Here is a 25859-nt window from a genome sequence, read left to right on the forward strand (position 1 = left end):
GCAGTATGGAGCAGACCCAGTTTAAATGGGACATATCATGAACATCTGACTTTTTTCATGTTTAAGTGCTATAGTTGGGTCTCCAGGCAGTAGGGGTGTAACAGTACGCAAAAATCACGGTTCGGTGCGTACCTCGGTTTTGAAGCCACGGTTCTGTTCATTTTCGGTACAGTAAGGGAAAAATGCAAACATTAAACTGCAGGTTGTTTATTACTATAAAACTTTTTTAACAATTTGTTTACACTTTTTTTAAATAGTTTGTATTAAAATATAATAAATAAAATATATATAAAATAAAAAAGAATAATAAATAAAATAGTGCAGCAAAGTTCTCCACTAAATAATAACATATACTTTTTACAATATTTTATAACAGTAGGTAAATCTTTTCTTAACCTTCTCTTAAACTTTTTCTTGCACTAAACTAACACATTTAATTACCGAATACATTTATGAACTATTAGCCTACATTTTTGCCACCAAAATTTTTTTGTGTTTTGATTTATTTTGGATTTGTTTTAAGTCAAAGTATTGAATTCGTTATGTACCATCTCTGTATAAAAATAATATTACTGCTTTATGTGTAACTGCATAGCAAGCAACATGATGATATACTTAATATACACTTATATTAACTCTTTCCCCGCCAGCGTTTAAAAAAAAAGTTGCCAGCATTTTTCATGATTTTCAAAAAAGTTTAATGCCTTCCACAAAATGTTCTTCTTTAAATATATAAACAAACAATATATCAGATGAAAGACCCTCTGCTTTCAAACAAAAAAAAAAACAGTTTCATCCTACCTTCATTAGTTCTCTTGTAATCACCTCTCAAACATGGGTAGGTTTCTTCAAAAACACCCAATTTTGAGCAAAAAGCTGAGATACTTCAATTTTTGCAAAGGACTTTTGATTGAGATCAGATGCAGAGCGATCTTTAAAACACACGGAGTTCTTTCTCTTTCACGTGAGGCGCTACTTTCGGGTTGTATAAGTTTCGGAAGTGCGCCACCTGGTGGATAATAGCGGTATTGCAGAAAGACAGAAAATCTCGTCATTGGCAGGGAAGCGTTTTCTCTTAATTGACGAGTTAAAGAGTTAAGATAAGTGAGTTGCATACATAGCCATCTATTATCTTTTGCACGTTTCTCCTTATCTTTGCTTGTGTCGCCAATGTAAGCTGTGACTTAAACAAACGAAACCCTCCGCAGCTGAGTAACAGCTGAGTAAGTCTGGGTTACAGCTCTTCTCTGTCCCGACCAGATTAACTGATCGCATTGTGACAATGATATGATTGACGTGAGGTGCAGATGAAAAATCTGATCACGCATTCCATTATTCTCGCTGTCACAGAAAGCGTGGCTCATGATTGCGTAGCAACAAAAGACGCAACCTCTCACACACTTTTGAAAGAACAAAACAGTGCGTTGACACGCGTTTAACACGAGCTTTTAGACGCGACATGGAAGCGTCCCCCGTAAACATTTACCTCAATAATCAAACGAATATACAACTAAGTAAATAAAAATATTTCTGCGGGCCGAATTATGTTATATGTTTGACAGAAGACGTGCGCTGAACTCTGAGATTTCCGCCACATGTTTGTGTGGAAACACGAAAATTGACCTATGTTCTGCACACAAAAGATTGCATTCGGCCATTCGGTATACGAAAGCCCTGTACCTAAACGGTCCGGTACAAATACACGTACCGTTACACCCCTAGTTTGAGTACACCCTAACTTGGCTTTTCTACTTTTCTAAATTTGCCCAAATTTATTTACATAAAAATCTTTTTGCGTATCATTTTCATTCATTCACAGCCAGGGTTATTATAGTTTTTTAAAAAATATTAGTTTTTATTTTTATTTAGTTATGTAATGCGCTATTTTATTTCAGTTTAGTTTTAGTTCTTCTTAGTGGGGCATAAATCGTTTTGATTTCGTTTCTATTTTTTAAAAATCATTACTTTTAGTTTTTATTTAGTTTTAGTCTTTGACGAAATATCAATAGTTGTGGTGGTCAAAAGTGTACATATACCTTGTGAAATCTGGAAATGTTGAAAATAATAGGAGAATAAGAGTTTTTTTTTTAAATAAAGTTTGTTTTTATTTAGTCCTGCTAAATACCACACTAATTTTGCTTATTTATGCTGGGTAAATATAAAATACAAATATAAATATACATGTTTGGTAATAAAATAAACCTATGCTGGGTGCATAGGTTTATTTATAACCCAACATGTGTTCTGTCTAATATTTACCCAGCATTGGGTTAAAAATAACCCAGCCGAATTTAGATTGAATCAGCACATCCTAGTTGTACAAACTTATGTCTATGCACAACAACTGAAAATTAATGCAAAGTTTAATATTCTGTCTATGAGTGTCCATTTCTGTACCAGAAGACATCCCTGTACTAACATAATATAATTATTTGTTGACTAAGCATATAATAGTAAAAGATTAGTTAAGCGGACATTCTGTTTTTCTTCGTTTTGCAGGTCCACATTATAGTTGTAGTTTAGTTTTCGTTTTTTTTTTTTTGGAAACCTTGGTTTTTATTTTATTTCAGTTAACGAAATTTTTTTTCACTAATAGTTTCAGTTCTCGTTTACTATAATAACCCTGTTCACAGCGGATTTAAGAGATGCACCTTGCTGTTGATGGACTTGTGATCCGGATCTGTGCAGCTGTTAAGAAGCAGTCCATCTTCTGAAGCCAACCCGCTACAGGAGGGACAGACGGACTGATGGACACAAGCAGGAAAGACATGAAATGATTTACTGGAAATGCACAGACCAACAATTGTGTTACAGTCAGAAATTAAGATTTCAAGATTTCATGGACACATCAGAGACTTATCACTTATAAGGGGTTGCTATGGTGGTCCTCAATAACCCAATATCACATATTGAAAAAAGATCACTTATTAATTTTAAATCTGTCTTAGTTTATGTCAGTAGCACAAAGGTTTTGGCTCGAGTTATGTGTCAAACTTTTTATGTAACACACAATAAATGTTTCTTGCTGTACAAACACCACTAAAATTGTCATTAGCACCCATAACTGGGGCGTAAGGATGACATTTGAATATTCAGCAGATTAAACGGCAGCCTCGGAGATGAATATTTATATCAGACTGCATGCGTTTCTCTCTACTGTCAGCACAGGAAAAAGCCTCGCGCTTCGCCCGCCCTCCCTTTTCGCATTTTCACCCATTGTTTGCAGCCCAAGGTCCCATCAGCATTAAGTGCAATGATGAGCAAGGACTGCTGGGTAATGTGGCATCCTTTGAAAAGGTTGCTGCGCTGAATGCACGGTGCATCTGATCGATCGATCAAATGTATAAAGGAGAGTCGGATGCGTCACACGGGCGCATTATAATCTGACAGATCTACCACCGATGCTCCCTTGGCTGGCGCTCTTTTATTGATGTGTTCATTATGGTCACTCACAGCCTCTAACCAAACATGGCAATATTTCACCTAATGCATCATCTCGCTCTCTTTATCAGTAAATCGGCTAATGCCGTTTAGAACAGATAATGCATTGACATACAAAGCATCACATTTAATATATTGATTTGATAATGACAAACATTTTAGACACTTGTTAAGGACTGACCTTAACTCTGTCCGGTGTCAGAGGACAAGCCGATGCCGTGAGGTCCGGGGTGTGAGCGCAGGATGCAATGCTTATAGATTTTGTAAGCTCTGTTCCCGCTAAGCCGGATTGAGAGCAGCTCCACTGGATGTGTTTTACTTTCCTACCTGAGATCAGATACGTCTTAAGACCTGCAGAGAAAACACACACACACACATAACATCAAGTCCCAGCACTGTTTGTCCATATTAGTTTGGTTGATTGTGCATTGACCCGTGCTGACAACCTTCAAATGGATTCATCAATCAACTCCGAGCCAAGACATGGTGTGTGACAAGACAGGAAGTCACAGTAAGGTAATGTGTTTGTGTGTGAAGCCAGGTGCATGATGTATAAATGTGCCAAAATCTGCAGATTCAGACGTCATATTCAGCAAATGACAGATGAAAGATGTGCATAACCTTCACTTGTAGGTTAAATTAAATATAAAATTAATAGATTGATATTATATCAGAGTTGTGAGCCAAAAATGTTTTTGTGATTTACTTAAAACATCCAACATAATGTAAAGAATGTTCTGTGAAAATATAACCTTGATATATTTAATATTGACTGAGTAAGATCAATTATTGAAATCAAACTTTAATGCTCCTGATCTTATCATTAAATTGTGAGACTTTAGCCTGGATTTCACAAACAGGGGCATAACCCTAAAAAAAAACGATTTTAATAAGAGTCAGTATTAAATGAAAGTCATAACAAATATGTAAAATAATTAATCACAGTTATTTGCAAACATAAAAAAAGTTAGTGTTTGCATTTAATATTTGTGTGTGTATTGTATGTAATTATTATATATAAATTAGTGCTGGGCATAGATTAATCTAGATTAATCTAATACAAAATAAAAGTGTTTTTTTTCATAACTTATGAGTTTGTGCTGTGTGTAATTATTATATATAAATACACACACATTCATGTGTGTATTTAAAAAAAATACATGTGTATATATATATTTATTTATATTTTTATATATTCTATATTATATATAAATAAAAAAACGATATAATAAAATATTTCTTAAATGTATATGTATGTATGCGTGTGCGTTAAAATATACATAATATTTACACACAGCACAAACTCATATATTATGCAAAAAATTACATAATTTGTATGAGATAAATCTAGATTAATCTATGCCCAGCCCTAATATAAATACACAAATGTAACAAAAAATAGATTTTGTAATTTACATATAAATATATCAACATGTAAATCATTCTTAAATAGCCTACATACATGCATTTGTGTGTGTTTATATATAGAAAATAATTATACAGTGCACAGACATATATTATGCAAAAACGAACTTTTATTATGTATGCAAAAACAAACTTTTATTATGTATGCGATTAATCACGATTAATCTTTTGATAACCTAAAAATAATAATAAAACAAACCAATCAAAATGCAACAGATTAAAAGTAACAGTTGCATGTTTTGCTTTTACGTGGGTTCACAGGTGTCAAATTCACGTCTACCACGTCTAGTTTGCCGCTTGAACATTTTGAGTTTACTCGCTTTATTCACGCATGAAATTCTGGTTATCGAGGCATTCACGCTGAAATTCGTGTCATGGGAGGGGCTTCTGCAACTCCGCTCGCTTCCTGTAATAACGTCACTTCTAGAGTAAGCTCCAAATTTTTCACCTTGCGCGTTTCCCGCAGCAACGCTCAATTCGCGCCATTCGCTGGTCTGAACGCAGCATTAAAGCAGGCTTTATACTTCCGCATCGATTGACCGGCATAGCCTACGCAGAGACCCAAAACCTATGATGTAGCCTGACGTGCACCTCTCCCAAAATGTAACATTGCGCCAATGATAATTGTACCGCAAGCGCTGTGATTGGCTGCTAGAATGGCTCCCGTCAGGTTAAAAATATTGGTTTCACATTTCCGCATACGGATTTCCACTTACGATAGTAAAAAGAAAGATGACCCAAGTTGAGATGTGAAATTTTACCCTTAAATATTTCACTGCTAGTCTTCTCAAATAACATGCACAAGCTTCATCCTCATTTGTGGGTTTACTGGGAAAGTTGCTTTTTCTTTGGCTATTACATGAATACTGTCTACTAGTAATGCATGTTGACGCAAACAACAACCAGAAATATGAACAAAAACTGATGCGTAGCCTATGGGGTCAAGGCTATGCCTTAAGCTGCGTTTACACCAGCCGCGGTAAAGGCGTGAAGCGCGAGTGATTTCAATGTTAACGTCAAATAGTTGCTTTTTCCGTGCGTCTACTTCGCTCTACACGTGCAAATGCATTCAAACTGTTCAAGCGGCAAACTAGGCACGGTAGACGCGATTTTGACGCCTGAAACGCGGTTGGTGTAAACGCAGCATTAGGCCCCACGTAGAAGTATAATGAGCCCTTAAAGGTCCACCGTGTAGATTTTTAGCGCCATCTCGCGGCAAGGTTGTGGACCGCAACAAGCAGCTCAGTCCACCGGTCACCGCTCCCTTTCGAAACACATAGAGAAGCTACGATAGCCGCCACAGGACAAACATGTCATCATCTGAGACAACATAGTGACGAACATAGGGACGTTTGTTTTTTTATGGCTACTTTACAAACATGGCAGCGCAAAAGGGCAACTTCCATGTAAGGTGATAAAAACGGCTCATTTTAAGGTAGTAAAAACACTACAGTTCATCATATAAGGTCTTTATACACCACTGATAATATAGTTATATTGTATTGCATTTCTGTCAAGATATCCTCCTAAAATGTACACAAGGAACTTTAAAAAAAATAAAATAAAAAACAAAGGTGCTTCATGATGCATCCCGGTAGAAGAACCATGTTTGGCCGCATGGTTCCATAAAGAACCTTTTAAAGTTTTAAAGAAGGTTCTTTCTATAGGAACAAGTTATTTAGGCTGTAAAAGGTAAAACATGTTTCTTTTAAATGCTTCATACAATGCCAAGAAATTCAAGAAATTATACTTTGCTTCAAGAAAGTAGAGCAACAATATCTTGGTCATTCCAGAGGACACACATTAAATTTAAATCCAATTTATTTCTATAGCGCTTTTCTCAATTCTGCACTGTTGCAAATCTTTACAGTAAATACATGCTAGTACAGACAGTATAGATGTAAGAATAAACAGAAAATAGTTTAATAGAAAAATTACAATAATGTCATTTATTTTTTATTTCATAAAATGTGCATACTATAGACTAATATAAATGTGTACCATAAACGGAATGTAAACATCTGTCAAATGCACACATCCGAGAGGAACTGAAATCTTTCTTGATATTTCAGTTTCTCATTCTAGATTTGTGTGTGTGTTGCAGTTGTCATGACGACAGCCCTGACCTTGTCATTCATTCATATACCTGACTGTGTCTTCAACATTGTGTCACTGTGAGAGATTACAGGAAGACACACTGACGGTGCATTCACACGGGGCGTAAGCGTTAACGCTTAACGGAAGGCTTGTCTGAAGCGTGGCCAACAGCCAATCACTGTGGCCGCAACACAAGCTCCGGTCTTCCATAAACGTAATTGGCTGGCTCTGCCTAGGTTATTTGCATAAGGCGATATGATTGGCTGACGCACGCGTTGCCGCTTGAAAAGTTGAGAAATGTTCAACTTCTGCCGCGAGCAACGGCACTGACGCGGCGCCGACGGATCCACAATTCAGTTTGCCAACGCTTGACGTCACCCATTAAAAGTGAATGGGAAGCGTCAATGCTTACGCCCCGTGTGAATGCGCTGTGAGGTCGTCTTGAGCACTTTAGTGACATATGAACACATTAGCAAACCTTACTGTTTCGCTAAAAAAAGAAAAAAACAACCTGAGATTGTCAGCAAATAGTCAAAAACATTTCGATAAGAACTACTGCATCTTACTGTATGCTCTTAAATGTTCCTTAAAGGTTTTTTGTTAGTCCGTTTGGTTCCATAAATGCTTTCTTTGTAGTGGAAAAAGGTTTTTTAGACTAATGGTAAAAAAAGAAATTGTACTTTTTTTTTAAAAACCTCTGACTTAAAGATTCTTTGGGAAACCAAAAATGTCATCATCTGACAACTGAACAGGTTGTTTTCACAATTGTACCCTAAATACTGATTAGTTAACCTCTGCATACACCGTCAGGAAAAATGGTCCCTAGCTGTCAATGGGGCATTACCCTTTCAAAAGGTACACATTTAGGCCTATAAGGTTCATATTAGTACCTTAGAAGTAAAAAAATCCCGATTCATTTACTCACCCTAATTTCATTCAAGATGTTTACACTGCAAAAAAAATGAATGTCTTACTTAGTATTTTTGTCTTGTTTTCTAATATAAATATCTAAAAATTCTTAAATTGAGATACATTTACTTGGTAAGCAAGTTGCTTAAGATAATAAGTCTTGTTTTTTTTAAATAAATGATGAAAATCAAGAGGTTTTTTTACTTAAAAGAGATCAGCTGAATGGATTCAAATGTTTAACTCTAGGGGAGCTAGAAAATGAGCATATTTTCAAAAAAAGTTGAGTGTCCCTTTAAAGGGGACAGAGAATGAAAAACCATTTTTACCTTGTCTTTGTTGAATAATGGTAGTCTACCCGCATTCACAAACACACAAAAAGTGCTAAACATGCTAAACATCTCAGTCTCATAGAAATTCCTCTTTTAGAAATGTCAGCCAGAAAACGGCCCAATCTGAAAAACTGATGCTTATGACATCACAGCCATCTCACTGCCCCTCCACTTTAAAATAATTGGCTTCATTTTTTGAGTGGCAGCAAAGTCAGCCAATCAGTAATGAGATTGCAAGTTAAGCCAGTAGAGGGAGCCAAATAGGTGCAAAACCACTTGTTTAAAATCCCCCACCCTAATAGAGATATCTGAGAGAGGTTTTTAGGAAGCTTCTAAGGCATTACAGACCCAAACAAAAACATTTGTCTACATGTCACATCACAGAACAAGAATAAATACCCCGTGCAATCATTCTATGTCACCTTTAAGTCTTAACTCTTTCGCCGCCATAGACAAGATAACTCGTCAATTAAGAGAAAACGCTTCCCTGCCAATGACGAGAATTTACGGCTTTCCGCAATACCTGTGAGGAATTAACAAGAAATGAACCCAGATGCAGACGTGAACAATAAGTGATTTATTAACAGAACAAAGGGGAAAAACAAAACCCACGAGGGGGCAAAACAAGACAGGGTAACGCAACACTAGACTAACACTAAACTTAACATAACATAACATTAAACAAACAAGACTAAATAACTCTCAAATACTCACAGAACTGATACAGAAACCGACAGGATACAACAAGACGCACAAGCACAGAACAGCAAACACAAGGACAATAAATAGGGAGAACTAATGAGGGACACAGCTGAAATCAATGACAAGTAAGGGAGCGGGTAAAAAGTGACAAGACCCGGGAAATGCGTGGTCAGAATAATTCAATACTAAAACCACGCATCTCCCACATAGAACATGGTACTGCCAGGACCCCGAACACAAATACTAGATATAATTAAACACATGATTTTGACGGATCCTGACAATACCGCTATTATCACTTCTGCAACATATACAACCCGGAAGTAGCGCCTCACGTGAAAGGGAAAGAACTCTGTGTATGTTTTAAAGATCGCTCTGCAGCTGATCTCTATCAAAAGTCCTTCACAAAAATTGAATTATCTCAGCCTTTTGCTCAAAATTGGGTGTTTTTGAAAAACCTACCCATGTTTGAGAGGTGATAAAAAGAGAACCAATGAAGGTAGGATGAAACTTTTTTTTGTTTGAAAGCACAGGGTCTGTTCTTTCATTTGATATATTGTTCTTTTATATATTTAAAGAAGGAAGGCATTTAACTTTTGTAAAAATCATGAAAAATCCTGCCACCGGCTGGCAACTTTATTTTTAAAAACGCTGACAGGTAAAGAGTTAAAGGTCTGCATAATTAAGGGCGTGGCCACTTGAGTGACAGGTGAACTGCAACTGCTGTCACTAGAGTCGAGCTAGGTGGGCGTGGTTTCAGCAACCAGTCACTTTAGCTTTACCTACGTCCCGCCTTTATACCCATTTTTGAATATCTGCAGGTGATGTGAGGTGACACGATGCCAAGATGGCGGCCCCGCCAACTACTGGCTTCAAAAAAGCTCTTCACAAACTTAAGAGTGACGTCACGGAGACTACGTCCATATTTTTTACAGTCCATGTATATGATATTATGATGCTCAAAGATAAGTTTTAAATGATAAACTTTAAAGTGTACTCCCCCAGTGACAGCAAGGGACCACTATTTCTGAAAGTGTACTGCCATAAACACTAGTTAGGTGTTTTATGTCCACTGCTGTCCATGGCTATTAGTATTTTAAACAGGTTCAGTAATTGAAAACAATCTGTGATGATATTTAAGCCAAAACTGTAATATTGAGCCATCAATGAGCTCAGAGGGACAAAATGAGTGTCAATCGGTGAATCAGTCCACCTGTGTGCACCCAACAAGAAGAAAAGGTAAACATAGTCGGTGGATTATTGATGTTTGAACTCATAACAGATAGGAGTCGTAGGATTTTACCAAAGAAAATAAAGTTGATCCTCTCTGGTGTTTGTTTACCTTCGGGGCAGCTACCTGAATGAAGTTAAACCTCTTTATAAACAGTTCAGTCAGTTAGACATTTACTGTGGGTCTGGATCTCTGTTTGAAGCCAAGATTTTAATCTTTAGTACAGGAATAAAAAAAAAATGCATGCATGTCTAATTACCTAAAGTGAACATTGAACATAATGATAAATCTTATAAACAAAGCCCATTGAAAGATTGAACAATTTCATTCATTGGGTAATTTCAAAGTATTTTGGACCCTTGCTACCATTATATGTACCAGTCTTGTTATGAAATACATTTATTGCTTCGGGGTTAATGTGTGCACAGGAAAAGTGTCCTGCTCTGTTTTTATTAATCGAATGAATGTCATCCCACTGTCTCAAGGTCATTGCTCAGGCAAAGTGGCCAAAATGAAATCAGTGTTTTTTTGAGCCTCATTAAACATGCATGAAGTTTTAAACAGGGCTCCATATGGACCTCTACAGGGATTTTTTTTTCAAAGCAACGAGCGTATCTCCCTTGACCAGGTCGCTTTTCACTGACAGGTGAATTATGTTCGTGAAGACAGAAACACAGTCGCTTGCTCCAAACGATGACATTGGCCCAGACATTTTTAGTTCCTGTCAGCCGGTGCTATCTATGAAGACCTGTCAGTATTTTAGTGAAGACTTTCAGTTGTCTTATTGTGGCTATAAAACACTCTTAGCCTCTCACAGTCCATTTATCCAGTTTTCACTGCTGCCATCGATCTTCAATGGGGATTTTTATCTCTTATCTCTTCCTCTGCAGATAATTGGCTCAGTTACAAAAAACGTAATAAAACATTTGGTGCCGAATCAGCCGTGTTATGACCTTACGCTCTTAAAAATGTGCTATAAAGGTGCTTCACAGAGTCATTGAAAAACCATTTTTAGCTTCCCAACCTTTTATTTTTATAGTCTTTCATTTGAAACCTGGGTTATTTTTAACCTATAGTTGGATCAAAAAGGGACAAAATCAACTATTTTAACCAAACAAAATGTGACCCGTCACGGAAACCAGGGACTCAAGTCGGCAGCACAAGTTTCGAGAAAATGAGAAACAAAGTTTTTTTTTCGAAATTTGTGATTTTCGTTTTAGTGAAGAATCTGTTAGTTGAGATCACGAAGAAGCCTCTCCATGTTTGAGATAGCAGTTTTTGTATATTTAAAAGCGTACATTTTGCGGTTAAAATAGGCTTGTTTTTCCGGAGATTCTAGCGTGCAGCGGGGGGCGTCATTGTCTGTGTGTATATTTACATACTGTATAAGCTTGTGTTTTCGCCTCCGCCCACAAAGGGAACAGCGTGACTACTAAATAAGGATAGTTCGCCCAAAAATGAAAATAATGTAATTAATGACTCACCCTTATGTCGTTCTAAACTCGGAAGACCTCCGTTCATCTTCGGAACACAGTTTAAGATGTTTTATCGTTAGATTTAGTCCGAGAGCTTTCCCCTTCATTGAAAATCTATGTATGGTTTCCATGTCCAGAAAGTTAATAAAAACATCATCAAAGTAGTCCATGTGACATCAGTGGGTCAGGAAGATTGTGTTGATGCATCGAAAATACAGTTTGGTCCAAAAATAGCAGAATTACGACTTTATTCAGCATTGTCTTCTCTTCCGGCTCGAGCGTGAAGTCACGTGACTGTAGTGACGCGCTGCCCTGTTCCTCAGACATGTTTGCTAAGTTTTTTTTTTTTTTTCAAACTTATAGCCTGCGTCTCCCCAGACTGTAAAGCTCGGGCGCACAAAACAAAAGAAAAATAAAAGAAGCTGGGGCGGAACAAATAACAGTCAGCCGCATCGTACGTCAGCCGCGTCACTGACTTTATGCGGCGCCGCAGTCGGATGACGTCAAAGTACCGCGAGAGCTTTTCAAGAAATCTTACGGAGTAGTTTAATTTCGACTCGCTCTCGCGGTACTTTGACGTCATCTGTATGTCAGTTCTTGCAGCGCAGCATGAGTCCAAACACACAGAAGTTACACAGATATAGATGTATTCTTCATATAATTGGCTACATGTTTTGTCTATCAATATTTTCCATGAAGTCATTGGCTGATGGAGGAACGAGCGAGCCATTGGTAACCTCTCTAAAGGATGTCACGTTTTCGACGGCGCTGTTTGGATGATCTATTATACTACTTCCCTATTTTAAATACAAACTTTGAAGGCGGGTTCATGTGTTTAACGGAATGTAAGCTCATATACCCTTACATGTTACGATTTAAATAGTCTTCAGATTATATATTATATTGTATTACCAGACATTCATGCGAAATCTGATGTAAACAATTTATATTTCATGGATTATACGCATTTGTGGACAAATATGGACATTGGATAATCTGAAACAGACTGGATTCGACTTGTGATCCCCACAAAGGTAAAAGAGTCATGTTTATTTTTGCGGGTTGTCATTTGGTCATAAAATACTACATATGATGCTAGAACATCTCAAAAAGGGTTTTACAGGGGGCATGGCTTAGCTAAATGAGATGTAAATGAGCCCTATTGTCTCCCCCAGCTGAAAAGAAGAGTCCCTTTCGTCTCGATTTTCTCGGTTTGAGTATTTCTGAGTTCCTATATTCAAATGGCCACAACTTCTCCAAATCTTATTAGATTTCCATGTGTTACACATCGTTGGAAAGCTTAGAAACTGCACTTTCAGAATCTGTGAATAACTCAAAATGCCCAGATCCGACTTGTGTCCCTACTTTCCGTGACTGGTCACAAATGTCTATATTTGACCCAACTATGGGTTTAAAATTACTCAGCATTTTATAAAGACACAAATATGTTCACACCATCACTACAAAAGAAGAAGAATGACTCAATGAGAGTAAATATGCAGAATAATCAGATTCACCTAATGAACACACAATGAAGTCTCACCTCCCATGATTAAAAACGTCAGTGCTGAGATGACAAATGAGTCGTCCCCATAGACATCATCATGCGCATCCCGGACCCAGAGCCAACAGCAGACTCAATTCAAAAAACTAGCAAATGAATTGAAAACGAGTCTGTAAGCAAACCTTATCTGACAAATATTACAAATGCAACATGAACAACAATATGCTAAACATCAACAGTTTATCTGGCTACAGATCAGATATTAAAGGTCACCTATTATGTCATTTTTACAAGATGTAATATACATCTTGGGTGTGCCCAGAATGTGTCTGAGAAGTTTCAGCTCAAAAAACCCCACAGATCATTTATTATAGCATGTCCAAAATGACCCAATTTGGGCTGGACCAAAAACGCGCTATTTTCATGTCTGTACCTTTAAATGCAAATGAGCTACAGCTCCTTACTTTCTTACCAACAGACAGTGAGCGCTTTCAGATCAAATAGATCTGATTTATACAGTCTGCGACAATAGAATCTAGTGGACAGAGGTGATGGTGGAAACTATGGTAATGCAGGATTGTAAGTGGGCGTGGCTTTATCAATGTGACCTCACACTGATAAGAGAATCAAAAAGGCGTGTCTAATAAGAGTGATTTGGTTGAAAGGGGATTAAAAACAAGGAGCGGGATGATTTTTTCACTGTAAGGGGGTTTTGTTCACTAGGGCTGTGAGGATTGTAATCACCACACAACCGTGGTGGTGAAGTGCGACCCGCGGAGGTGAAGTGAAAAACGGGGTGGTATGCACATCACAAAAATTGAAAAATATAAATTACAATCTCGCACAGCAAGATGTCTTCAAGTTCGTGTGAATGCAAACAGCCAGCAGACTCAGTGTTAGCGCGTTATTTGCAGTAGTAAGTAGGCAAGTCATATAAGTGATGACCCGCTGGTTGCGAAAAAGTATCAATCTGCGCTACAAGTGGGCAGAAAGCGTTTTCAGCGTGGCTGGAAACATTATAAACCCAAAAAGATTTTTAACTTGAACCAAGTGTTGTTTTAAAGATGCAAATGCTACAGCACGTACAAAGGCGCAAATCCCGTGGGTGCCCCGGGGCTGGGCTCGAGCACCCACCGAAATGGCCAAGCACATGCTCACATTTTGCATCTAAAACCACGTGGAAAACATGACCGCGCCGCTTTCTTCTTTTTCAAAGCGCGTGGACGCTTCAGAGGGTCTGTCGGTGCTAAGTAACCTAAGCATTGCTTGATGTTGTGATGAGCACCCACCGGTGGGAAAAAAAAAACAGCGCCTGTGAACACAGACATTTGTTAAGAAATGTATATCTGATCCTCGTTTACATTTTTATATTTTAAAATACATACATGCATTTTATATAAGCCTATATGCATCAATGCGAGCATGCAAATATGTGCATGCACGCGTGCATACCCACACACTCTATAACCACCGCAGTGAATTGGTGCATTGCCTCCGTGGTGGTAAGATACTGCCACCGTCACAGCCGTAGTGTTCACACACTGCCATTATGTCCAAACACCTTGTAAATTTGAATTTTGCATAATAGGTGACCTTTAAAAACTGCAACACAAAGGCTTTTTTGGGGGGGTGAACTATCCCTTAAATATTCAGAAACCAGAAAAAGTCCTTGGACAATTGCATGTGAGACAAACCTTAACCAAAATGTATCAATCTCTCTCATTTATAAGTCGCTTAACAATATTAAATATGTAAACCCTTAAGTTTTCATGTAGTATTGTAGAAATCCTGTCCTCTGGGGGTTTCTGTTTGTACCGGATTCTCATTGCAAATAGAAACGAAACGTGATTATGATTCATAAGATTCAGCTGATATCAGACTCACGCCAGGCCATGTGGCTCAGACTGCTTCTTTATCAAAGAGTCCCATCATGACTGTTAAGGACATTTCCTGCCGTGCCCACAATGCATTAAAAGCTGCGGCTCACACGAGAGGAAGCTCTGATCTATAGATGCATATCTGATGAATGAGAATGCATAAGACATCCTACATCCTAAAGACATCCAATTTGCTGTGTTCCTGCTTTTAAATCTAGGAGAACAACAAATGTAAAAACTCAACTGCATTACACTGCAGTGTGACTTTGGAAAGCCCTGGCCATTTTCCTTTTAAGATTCTGCAATGCGTCTGTGCCATTAAAATCACAGAAACATTGACTTTAGTCTGTAACATTGAGCGTGTACAAGTTTGAGCAAAGTTCCCTTTGGGAAAGTCACGCCAGTGGGCGGTCATGTTCGCAGCAACCCCAGTTAGTTTAGTCATGCAAGACTAATGTCCTATCTACTTGAATGGAGGAAAATCACAATTAAGCAACTTATTTCTGACCAACAGTTAAACCTGACGTCATAAACTGTACCATAACTTTTGTTTCTTAAGCTCAACTTGTGCTAAAAACACCTTTATCGCGCGATGACACATGCACACAGGGTGCACTAATGTAAAATTAAAGACTTTTTTATTTATTTATTGTGACCATTATTTTACGGTATTTTCCGTCGTCAGAGTAGCCATTTTGAAGGTCGCATTGTCATCTATTCATACTAAAAGAGTGCTCTTGTTATGACTGTACTGTACTAAATAAAAAACTATAATACTATAATATATTCGTAGATATTTAGGAAACATGTTACGTTCATGTATCTGTTTCTCTGAAAAGCAATGCTTTAGCCAAAATGTCTGTTTTTGTTTGGGTTTCCATACAAACGTATTCTAAGCTTTTTAAAATTCACAAAGAAATGTGAATTAAGTGCGATTTCATCAAGTTATCACGTGGGTTATTGTTCTCTACATCAGAATTTATTCAGAAAATGCGTTTCCATCTCCCATTATGGTATTTACTCTTCGAAAAAGTCAAAAAAACACCTCAAGCGAGCGTAAAAACTTTTTGCAAATTAAGTGATTTTTATTCGAAATTTGGCGTTTCCTCCCTCATCTCTTATGCGATACTTCAAAATGTCCATAAAATCGGGGTGATAGAAACCTAGTTAATGTGATCCTGCCCACTGCCAATTTATCCAATAGTGTGTTTTTCGACACCTCGGTTGCCAGTTATCACGGTTGCTTAAATGAGACCCCAATCTCCCATGAATGCAGTGGACACAACCTTCAAAATGAGCCGCGGATTGAGTTATAAAAATCAACACGAGCAGGTTTGTAATTTGCAGACGACAAAAAATACTGCAAGTGTAAAAACGAACAGATGATCTCCATGATCAGTTGTGCCGGCCAATCCAAGGGGGATCTCCAATATTTTTAAATTAGACTGCAATACCAATACCTTCCGCAACTTTTTTAACCCGGAAGTATTGCCCTATGGAAAGCTGCTGCATGTCCGTGTCTGTTTTAAAGATCGGTCTGAATGGGATCTCTATGAAAAGTCTGTCACAAAAATGGAATTATCTCTGCTTTTTGCTCAAAATGTGGTGTTTTTGCAGAAACCTACCCATATTCAAAAGCTGATTACAAAAGAACCACTGAAGGTAGGATGAAAGTTTTTTTTTGTTTGAAAGCAGAGGGTCTGTTCTTTCATTTGGTATATTGTATGTTTATATATTTATAGAACATTTTCTGGAAGGCATTAAACTTTGGTGAAAATCATGAAAAACGCTAGCGCTGGCTGGCAACTTTTTTTAAAAACGCTGGCGGTGAAAGAGTTAAACTGGAAAAAAATTGCAATCACAAAAACGCTTCCCTGCCATTGACATGTTTATCCACAAATCCAAAAACAGTAAAAACTCTATGTTTTAATCATTGTTCTAAATCTGATCTCTAATAAAATTTCTTTACAAAATGAGGTAAAAACGTTTTTGCAAATTAAGGGATTTTGATCCGAAAATTTTGTGTTTCCATCACTCGTTTCTTATGCAATACTTCAAAACATGCATAAAATTGGGGGGTGATGGAAACTTAGCTAATATAATTTTGCAAATGCCAATTTATCCAATAGTGTGTTTTGACACCTCGGTTGCCAGTTATCACAGTTGCTTAAGTGTGACCCCAATCGCCCATGAATGCAGTGGACACAACCTTCGAAATGAGCCGCAGAGTTAAAAAAATCCTCACAAGCGGGTTTGTAATTTGCAGACAACAAAAATACTGCACGTGTAAAAATGAGCAGATAAAGTTGTGCTTTTCATGATCAGTTGCGCTCCTGTATGTGTCTGGCAACCCGAGGGGGGGGCGTATCTAATTTTTTAAAATTAAACTGCGATACCAAGTTCAACCACTAGAAGACAATGTTACATACAGCTCCTTTAACTGGAAAAAAAAATTACAATCATGTTTTAACTCTTTACCCGCCATTGACGAGTTATCTCTTCAATTAAGAGAAAACGCTTCCCTGCCAATGACGTGTTTTTACGGTAATCCATATTTCTGATATTATCCAATAGGTGGTGCTCTTACACGACTTATAAAACACTGAAGCATCCACAAATCCAAAAACAGTAAAAACTCTGTATGTTTTGATCATCGCTCTGAAGAACCTACCCATATTTGAGAAGTGATCAAAGGAGTACAAATGAAGATTGGATGCAATGTTGTTGTTTTTTGTTTGAAAGCAGAGAGTATGTTTTTTTTTTATTTGATATATTGTATGTTTATATATTTAAAGAACATTTTCTGGAGGGCATTAAATTGGTGCTGGCTGGCAACTTTTTTTTAAAACGCGGCGGGGAAAGAGTAAAGAAACACTTAAATAAAGAAAAGATAAATCTGTCCTCATCACTTTTTTTGAAAAACACATCATGACATTTTAAAGCAAATGTCATAAACAGACATTATCTGAGTGAAATTTTACTCTCTGCAAAATATGAAACTTTTGGTCGGTCTCTTCATGTAACCATTCATGGCGTCACATTTGAATGCACACACATCTTATTTGACAGCTATGCCAGAAGGCAAGAGTTTCCGAGAACAATGAATTGTACGAGCTCTTGGAATACAACTTGGCAACAGCACAAAAGGTCATATGAGCTATTTTAAGAAGATGCTGGTTTGGAGTTTTACAGCCATTGCTCACTATGATTTCATTTTATTACATTTCAGATCATCTGCGTTTGGGTTCTCACAAGAAAAGGTTACATATTTGAAATAATAGGGTGAGGAAATTATAACATTATATATTTCTTTACCGAGTACCCAACAAGCAATAGCAGTCATTTCATCATCTCGGTTAACTATAGACCCGATAAAGTGCGGCTATGAGTAACTCGCTTCTAGCCAAAATAAACTTCAATTTGGTTTTTGCCAAAATAACTTGCAAGATTTATGATCTAAAGTCAACAGTGTTTGTTTTCATGTATTTATTTAATTACATTTAATTATTTTGGGGCTGGTTACACAATTATTACATTTTCACTGACAGCCCAAATTGTGCCTTGTTTTAGCCAAGACGTCTTGGCTGTGTTCGCACGTCTACTGGACATCTTTTAAATGCAAAATTGCTGGCTGGGTAAAAGCTTTTACAATAAAAAATATTCTGTATATCTCTGTATTTTTATTTCCCATCAGAGTTGTTTTTGATAAAAAGAATCGTTTTATTAAACACACAACTCTGGATGAATAAGCAATGAGCATGTTTCTGAATCACATCCTGCTGTCGATGCCTGCTGTCGCCGGTCATCTTTGATCATTAAACGTGACTGTTTCGTGATTCATCTCTTCAATATAACTGACATTTTGCCAGAGTTTGTAGGAATAAATGAGGCAAACGAAAGCAACAGACTTGGGACACAGGTGGCACTTACTGTTTCGATTTGTTGAATTTCCATTTATAACCAAGAACAATGTGACGGTTTCCAGGAACAAACAATTTGTCTGTTCACCAGTGGTGTTTAATCCAGGGATGTAAAAGACAGCAATCAGTGTTACAAAATAAATGAAAACAAATAGGAGATATGAGAGCAATGGTGTGTAAATTATCAGCAAATTTGAGCAGCACACGGACGATGCGCACAGACGACCACGGACGCTAATAACGAAAATGACATCATGCGAAAAGTGCGGAGAGCACGAGTATACCTTCGGCTTAAGAAGTAAAAGCTGCTCTACTTTAAAAACTTACTATAATGGTTGACACCTAAAAAAATAAACAATTTTAAATTTGAGATTGATCAAAATGTAAAAAATAGTTTTTTTGGCGTCAGGGTGAAGGGAAGGGGTTGAGGATTAATGGAAAATTTGTGATGATTTAAAAAAAAATTGTCTTAGTTTATGTGGCATTGCATTCAGTTAGCACAGAGGCGTTACCATTGAAATATTTTTTTAAGTTAATCCAACTTTTATTTTTTACAGTGTAAAATATGTACGATTCTCGTGAGATCAGGCCCAAATTTCTCATAATTCACTTAGTTACGGTGCAAACCTCACAATGATGAACTAAATAAACTTATACTGCATAACTTTGTGGTAAATTTGTGCTAACTATGAAAGCATTGCCACACAAACTAAAACAAACATTATTTATGGCTGACATCACCCATTAATCCTCAACCCTTTCCCTTTAACCTGACTCCATTCTGCTATCAAAAAAACTATTTTTACATTTTGATTAATGCTCAATACAAAAGATAAACTCTGACTACATCACAAAACTGATTTGGGTTAAAGGCACTCAGTCTTTAACAGCAGCGTTCAGCTGTCATGCCATCAGAGGTGCTAAAATTTGCAGACAGTCCATTACTTCTAACACAAGATGCTCAAGTCTGAAAAGATGTTTCCAGATCACTCGCTCACACAACGGGTGCCTAATGCGGCCCTGGTCTGACGAACACAAAACGGACCGATCGATCGTATCGATTATGGTGCAAGTCTCATCAATCAATCATCTCTGTTCTGAGAAACAGGAAGGAAGATGTGTCAGACAGCAGGACACTTTTATTCATTTTCCAGATACAGAAGCTTTGCCAAAACAAGCATCACTATTACAGCTGCTCATTTGTACTTATACACAATCTTTCTGGCTACCGGTTGCTTTATACTTTCACTGTACATTCAAAAGCAAGCACCCTAGCAACTAAAGAGCACCTTAGCAACCGCTCACATCACTCAACTATCACAATGGTGAATTTTGCACAGGACATCAATACTTTATTTTCTTCAAAAAATGAAACAATTGAATTAAATCAAAAAGCTCACATTAAGAAACAGGTGCAATAATCTCCAACCCCCAAAAAAAGGGAAAAAGGCTTTTTTTGCTGTCAGCACTTAAAAACACACATTTCAGTTGGCTCATCATTGTCTGCGTGGGCACTAAATAGCCAGTTACTGTCCCGCAGGCTTTGTGACAACATAATTAATAGCCAATCGTCTCACCCACACTGGCGTCTGCTTTTCCATTCAGTACACAGCTACGGCTTTGTATTACAATATATACAAGTGTCACTTTAAAGCATTTCTGCGCCCATCCCCTCTACCCTAAAACTCTTCAGCCATACTCACAGGACAATGCAAGACCATGACACGCACACCCAACGGGTCACGGTCAACAGTTTCTCAATGTCAACCATGATGCACTCAAATAATAGCAAAATTAGTTTGTGCAACACTTCCCGCAAACATTCAGGAAGCAAACGTCTGTCCTCTCAGCATGAACTGGGAGCACAGATAGAGAACAGATTGAGACAGGATTTTGGTAAGAGAAAAAAACTTGGGTGTTAATCACACCAATGCCGGTGTTTCCTATATGAAGACTACAGATGGAAGATGCAAACTATTTTATTGTTGACATCAAGCACAACTCAGAATTTAAAACCTCAGCAACACTTTATAATGTTAGGTTGTATTTGTTTACATTAGTAAATGCATTAAGGAACATTAATAAGCAATATAAACTCACCTAAAGGATTATTAGGAACACCTGTTCAATTTCTGCATTTAGGGGTGTGGTCCTGGTCAAGACAATCTTCTGAACTCCAAACTGAATGTCAAACTGGGAAAGAAAGTATGGTTGTTGGTGCCAGACGGGCCGGTCTGAGCATTTCACAATCTGCTCAACTACTGGGATTTTCACGCAGAACCATTTCTAGGGTTTACAAAGAATGGTGTGAAAAGGGAAAAACATCCAGTATGCGGCAGTCCTGTGGGTAAAAATGCCTTGTTGATGCTAGAGGTCAGAGGAAAATGGACCGATTGATTCAAGCTGATAGAAGAGCAACTTTGACTGAAATAACCACTTGTTACAACCGAGGTATGCAGCAAAGCATTTGTGAAGCCACAACACGCACAACCTTGAGGCGGATGGGCTACAAGAGCAGAAGACCCCACCGGGTACCACTCATCTCCACTACAAATAGTAAAAAGAGGCTAGAATTTGCACAAGCTCACCAAAATTGGACAGCTGAAGACTGGAAAAATGTTGCATGGTCTGACGAGTCTAGATTTCTGTTGAGACATTCAGATGGTAGAGTCAGAATTTAGCGTAAACAGAATGAGAACATGGATCCATCATGCCTTGTTACCACTGTGCAGGCTGGTGGTGTTGTAATGGTGTGGGGGATGTTTTCTTGGCACACTTTAGGTCCCTTAGGGCCAATGGATCTTCCATTGAACTGGGGATCTTCTTCCTCCGCTTAGTTTTTCAGTTTACAAAGTCCGTCATCTAAATAGGGATTAGACATAGCGCCAGAGCAACTGGCTTTTAAAGGGGATGAGAGCTGTGACTCTCATTGGTTTACTGCACATTACGCCCAAAATACTCCCATTACAATAGGACCTACCCTTTTCGACAATGCGCTCGGCGCAAAAACCATTTTTCCCGTCGTTAAATTAGCAAAAGTGGATTCGGACACGCCCATTTAGACGTTGCGCTGTGCGCTTTAGACAATGCGCTTAGATCGTTAAAATAGGGCCCACTAAGTAAGAAAGTCATATTTTGCAGTGTAGCTCTGAATGTTGCACATCACTGGTTAATACATCTCTGTATCTCAAAGTATCTCAGGTGAAACAGTGAACAGGTTGGCCAGGCTGGCAGTCAGGTGAAAATGACAACAGATGGGACTTGATCGCCCGTTGGGACAGAAAGTGACCTGTGGCCATGACTGCTTCATTAAGTAAGATTTCACCGCAACATTTTATTACTTTTGCTAAGGGAAATATGAGCGGTGTTTGCAAAAAGTTTTGGATGGTTGCCATTAATTGCTAAGTGGGTTTTATTGCATTACTGTACCGTTGCTTAACAGCCCCAGAACTCATTAAGAAGAACTTTCTGGAAATATCTGGAAAGTCATAACCATGAATAAATAATCACAGAGTTATTTCTTTATCATACTCCAACCAGCAATGTTTGCTGGTAAACATCATGCTTATGCTATTCCACCAGCTAAACCAACACTTAACAAGCACTAACCAGCCTACCGCAACAAAGGAAATTCATGCTAAGATGTTCTTTTCAGCAGGGCAGCATGACCTTATTAAAGAAAGGTCTGGTTTTTAATAATTTATAATACAGGATGTCTCACACAATGCAATGTGTTGCTTTTAGAGGAAGAAACGTATGCATGATAGTTTAAGCGAATGCTTATATTTCGAGACTTCGGATCTCCCATGAGAAACACTATAGTGGACTTCATCCCGTCTGCAGATGTTTAAGTGTGGGTTTTATTTAGGGATGTTTGGGTTCATTGTCACATAATAGAGAAGAAAAGGATAGACCAGCGGGAGGACAGCACTCACGCTCAGAGGGGAATCTTCATAACCATAAGAACAAAGATTACTCGCGCTGTGTGTGTTCACTTCATTGGCAGCTGATAAAACCGCTATGTATAATCCGTTACTCACTTCCAAAAACCTGCTTTTTGGGTATTTTAGTGCTGTGCTGTTTTTAAAGAGCATGCTAGACATACATTTTTCATCAGAAACTACAACTCAACTTGAAATAAAAAAAATAATTGACCCATCCTTCAACATTATTGACAAGAAAAAAAATTTCCCCTTATCTCAGAAACAAAATTTATTTTTTGGCTGACATCATCTAGGCCATGCAATCACTGCTTCACTCCAGTTATTGGTTGATTTTGAACCAACAGTCAAATAGCTATTTAACCCTACTAATTATTGCCTATACTGTAGTTAACACAATAAGTGCAAGTCAGTTGACATGGATGGTTGTTAATATGTTACTGTGTTGTGTGTGTGATTTGAGACAATAAATACTACCTTGACCTTGACCAACTTGAACATAACAAAAGTTTCAATAACAATAGCAAATAAGGATATAGAGTTATTTAAAAAATAAACAAACTTAAATGAACTTTGTTAAAACGAGAAAAGAAAGATTGGATGGATGTCTCATCTAAGCATTATGCGGCTTTCACATAGGCGGTGTGCGCTGCTCTCGCCGCTGTGTTCAGCGCATAGACTGTAAAAAAAAAGATGGACTTGAAGCCAAAAATGTCCAACCACGGTCGCTGCCATGTTACGTAAAAACGTCAGTTTGGAGCCAAGGCATGCGCAGAAGGAATCGTCCATGGAGCCAGAGGCGGAGCCGCGGTATCAAACTTCCGCCCAAACGCTCGCACGACCAATTCAACCACGCCAATCATAACGACACGCCCCATTTCTATTGCATCGAATTACAAGCTAAAATGAAACTTATCACAATAATGAACAATTGAAAGGACCAAAACCATCTTTCGGAAACTTTTATTGGATGTGTACATTTTTTTTTATTTAGAGTAGAGTCCCATTCGTTTGAATGGAGAAGGTGTGGTTTATGACATGTACTGCAGCCAGCCACCAGGGGGTGATCAAAGAGCCAAAGGCTTCACTTTTCAAGGCTTATAAGGCACACCAGGTTCAGCGCAGCCAAGCGATTTGTCTTCTGACAAAGTAGGCGGGGTTTTCAATAAATTACTACAGTGTTTATATTTGTGTTAAATAGTCGATGAGGAATACAGAGAATGATGTTGCTCGTCTCCATTTTATGCAACTTTAACCCTGGAGAACTCACGAGGTCAAATTTGTTCAATAGAATGAATGGGTTTTTGGATTTTCCTGGGTTCTCCAGGGTTAAGGTGCCTACCTACAACAAGCTACTTGACTTAAAACTCACCTGACATGCCAACTTGAATTGCAACGTGTTTCCATGACACAGCTTTCCTTCCGATGTCTCTGTAGGAGTATAAACTTGTATTATAAAGCTCTGGGAATTCCGAGTATAAGCTTTTCATCCATTTTGCTTGTTTGGATGCCCCGTTTCTATTGGCCGCGCGGGTAATCGTCACAGAGCAAAAGTTAAACTATTTTGAACTTTGACCACGGCTCGCGCTTTGCTCGACGCAACAAAAAACCGCCCTCGCGCGCATCAAAAGCGGGTCAAGGCGCTTCTTCCTTCCAAAGCGCGCTCCCGTGGCGTCTTTCGTAGCTAAGCATCCATGAGCCGCGCTCTCTGGGACAGCGAGGAAAACTTAATGCCTGATCGGATTTAAATCGCTCATCTGTACCTCGCGTCAAATCATATCATGGTCACCATGCGATCAATGAATCTGGTTTGGACTTTGGAGTGTTTGCCCAAATAAGGGTAAAAGAGGTGCGAGGTTAATTTGCATCAAGTCACAGCTTCCAATAGTGACACCATATAGGAAGGGAGAACGGGAGACTTAATGCAACAGAATTACGGATGAGAAAAATAGGTTTCAGCCATCAACCTTTCCTAGAAAAGGGGAAAGATGAGAAACGTGTAAAAGATAAAAGTATGCATGCAGCTAAGACATTTGTATCGTTATAAGTATAATACGTATATAATGAAGTAGGCTAGTATCTAAAATATCGTTATGTAGCTTGCTATGCAATTACAAAAAGAGCTTTAATATGAATTTTTCTGTCCAACTATCTAATGCAACATTAAAAAGCCTACTAGCATTCAAAAGTTTTAGGGTCATTTTCACTTAGGATATTTATTAACTCCCCGCCAGCGTTTTATTTTTAAGTTGCCAGCCAACGCCAACATTTTTCATGATTTTCACAAAAGTTTAATGCCTTCCTGAAAATGTTCTTCTTAAAATATATAAACATACAATCTATTAGTACCGAGCCCCTAAGGTGACATTGTAGTAAAAAAATTAAAAGTTTTGTTTCATGTGCTCACCTTCATGTGCACAATTTTTTTTAAGTTTATTTTTATGTGCGCACATGAAACTATCGCGTGCGCACGTGAAACTTTCGCGTGCACACATGAAACTTTTGCTTTCACGTATGCACGCGATAGTTTCACGTGCGCACGCAATAGTTTCATGTGCGCACGCGAAACTAAACTTTATTAAATTTTTGTTCCATGTTTCCTTAGGGGCTCCGTATATTAGACCATCTACTTAAAAAAAGGACGTTTCATTCTATCTTTATTTGTTTTGTTTTTATCAACTCTCAAATATTTATTCAAAAACACCAAATTTTAAGCAAAAAGCTGTGAAAATTGCATTTTTGTGAAGGACTACTGATAGAGATAAAATTCAAAGCAATCCTCAAAACTTACACGGACATACAGCTGTTTGCCCTAGGGCGAAACTTACGAGTTTTATAAGTTGCGGAAGAGCGCCACTTGGTGGATAATAGCGGTATTGTGGAAAGCCAGATATACTTGTCATTGGCAGGGAAACGTTTTCTCTTAAAGGTGACATAGAATGACTGAACGGAGTATTTATCCTTGTTCTGTGATGTGACATGTAGACAAAAAAAATTTTGTGTGGGTC

General features: G+C 38.0%; 1 protein-coding gene across 1 annotated transcript in view; it reads right to left on the minus strand.

Moving 5' to 3' along the window:
- Positions 1–25859, minus strand: part of LOC135768791 (adenylate cyclase type 9-like) — a 70179-nt gene that overhangs the window by 17040 nt on the left and 27280 nt on the right. Inside the window, exons 2-3 of the mRNA XM_065278126.2 lie at positions 3623–3792; positions 2652–2744 (exon numbers count right to left, since the gene is read on the minus strand). Coding sequence (XP_065134198.2) covers positions 2652–2744; positions 3623–3792 — 263 coding nt within the window. The remainder of the gene's footprint in view (positions 1–2651; positions 2745–3622; positions 3793–25859) is intronic.

Source organism: Paramisgurnus dabryanus, chromosome 3 (assembly GCF_030506205.2).
Source record: "Paramisgurnus dabryanus chromosome 3, PD_genome_1.1, whole genome shotgun sequence".
Lineage (NCBI taxonomy): Eukaryota > Metazoa > Chordata > Actinopteri > Cypriniformes > Cobitidae > Paramisgurnus > Paramisgurnus dabryanus.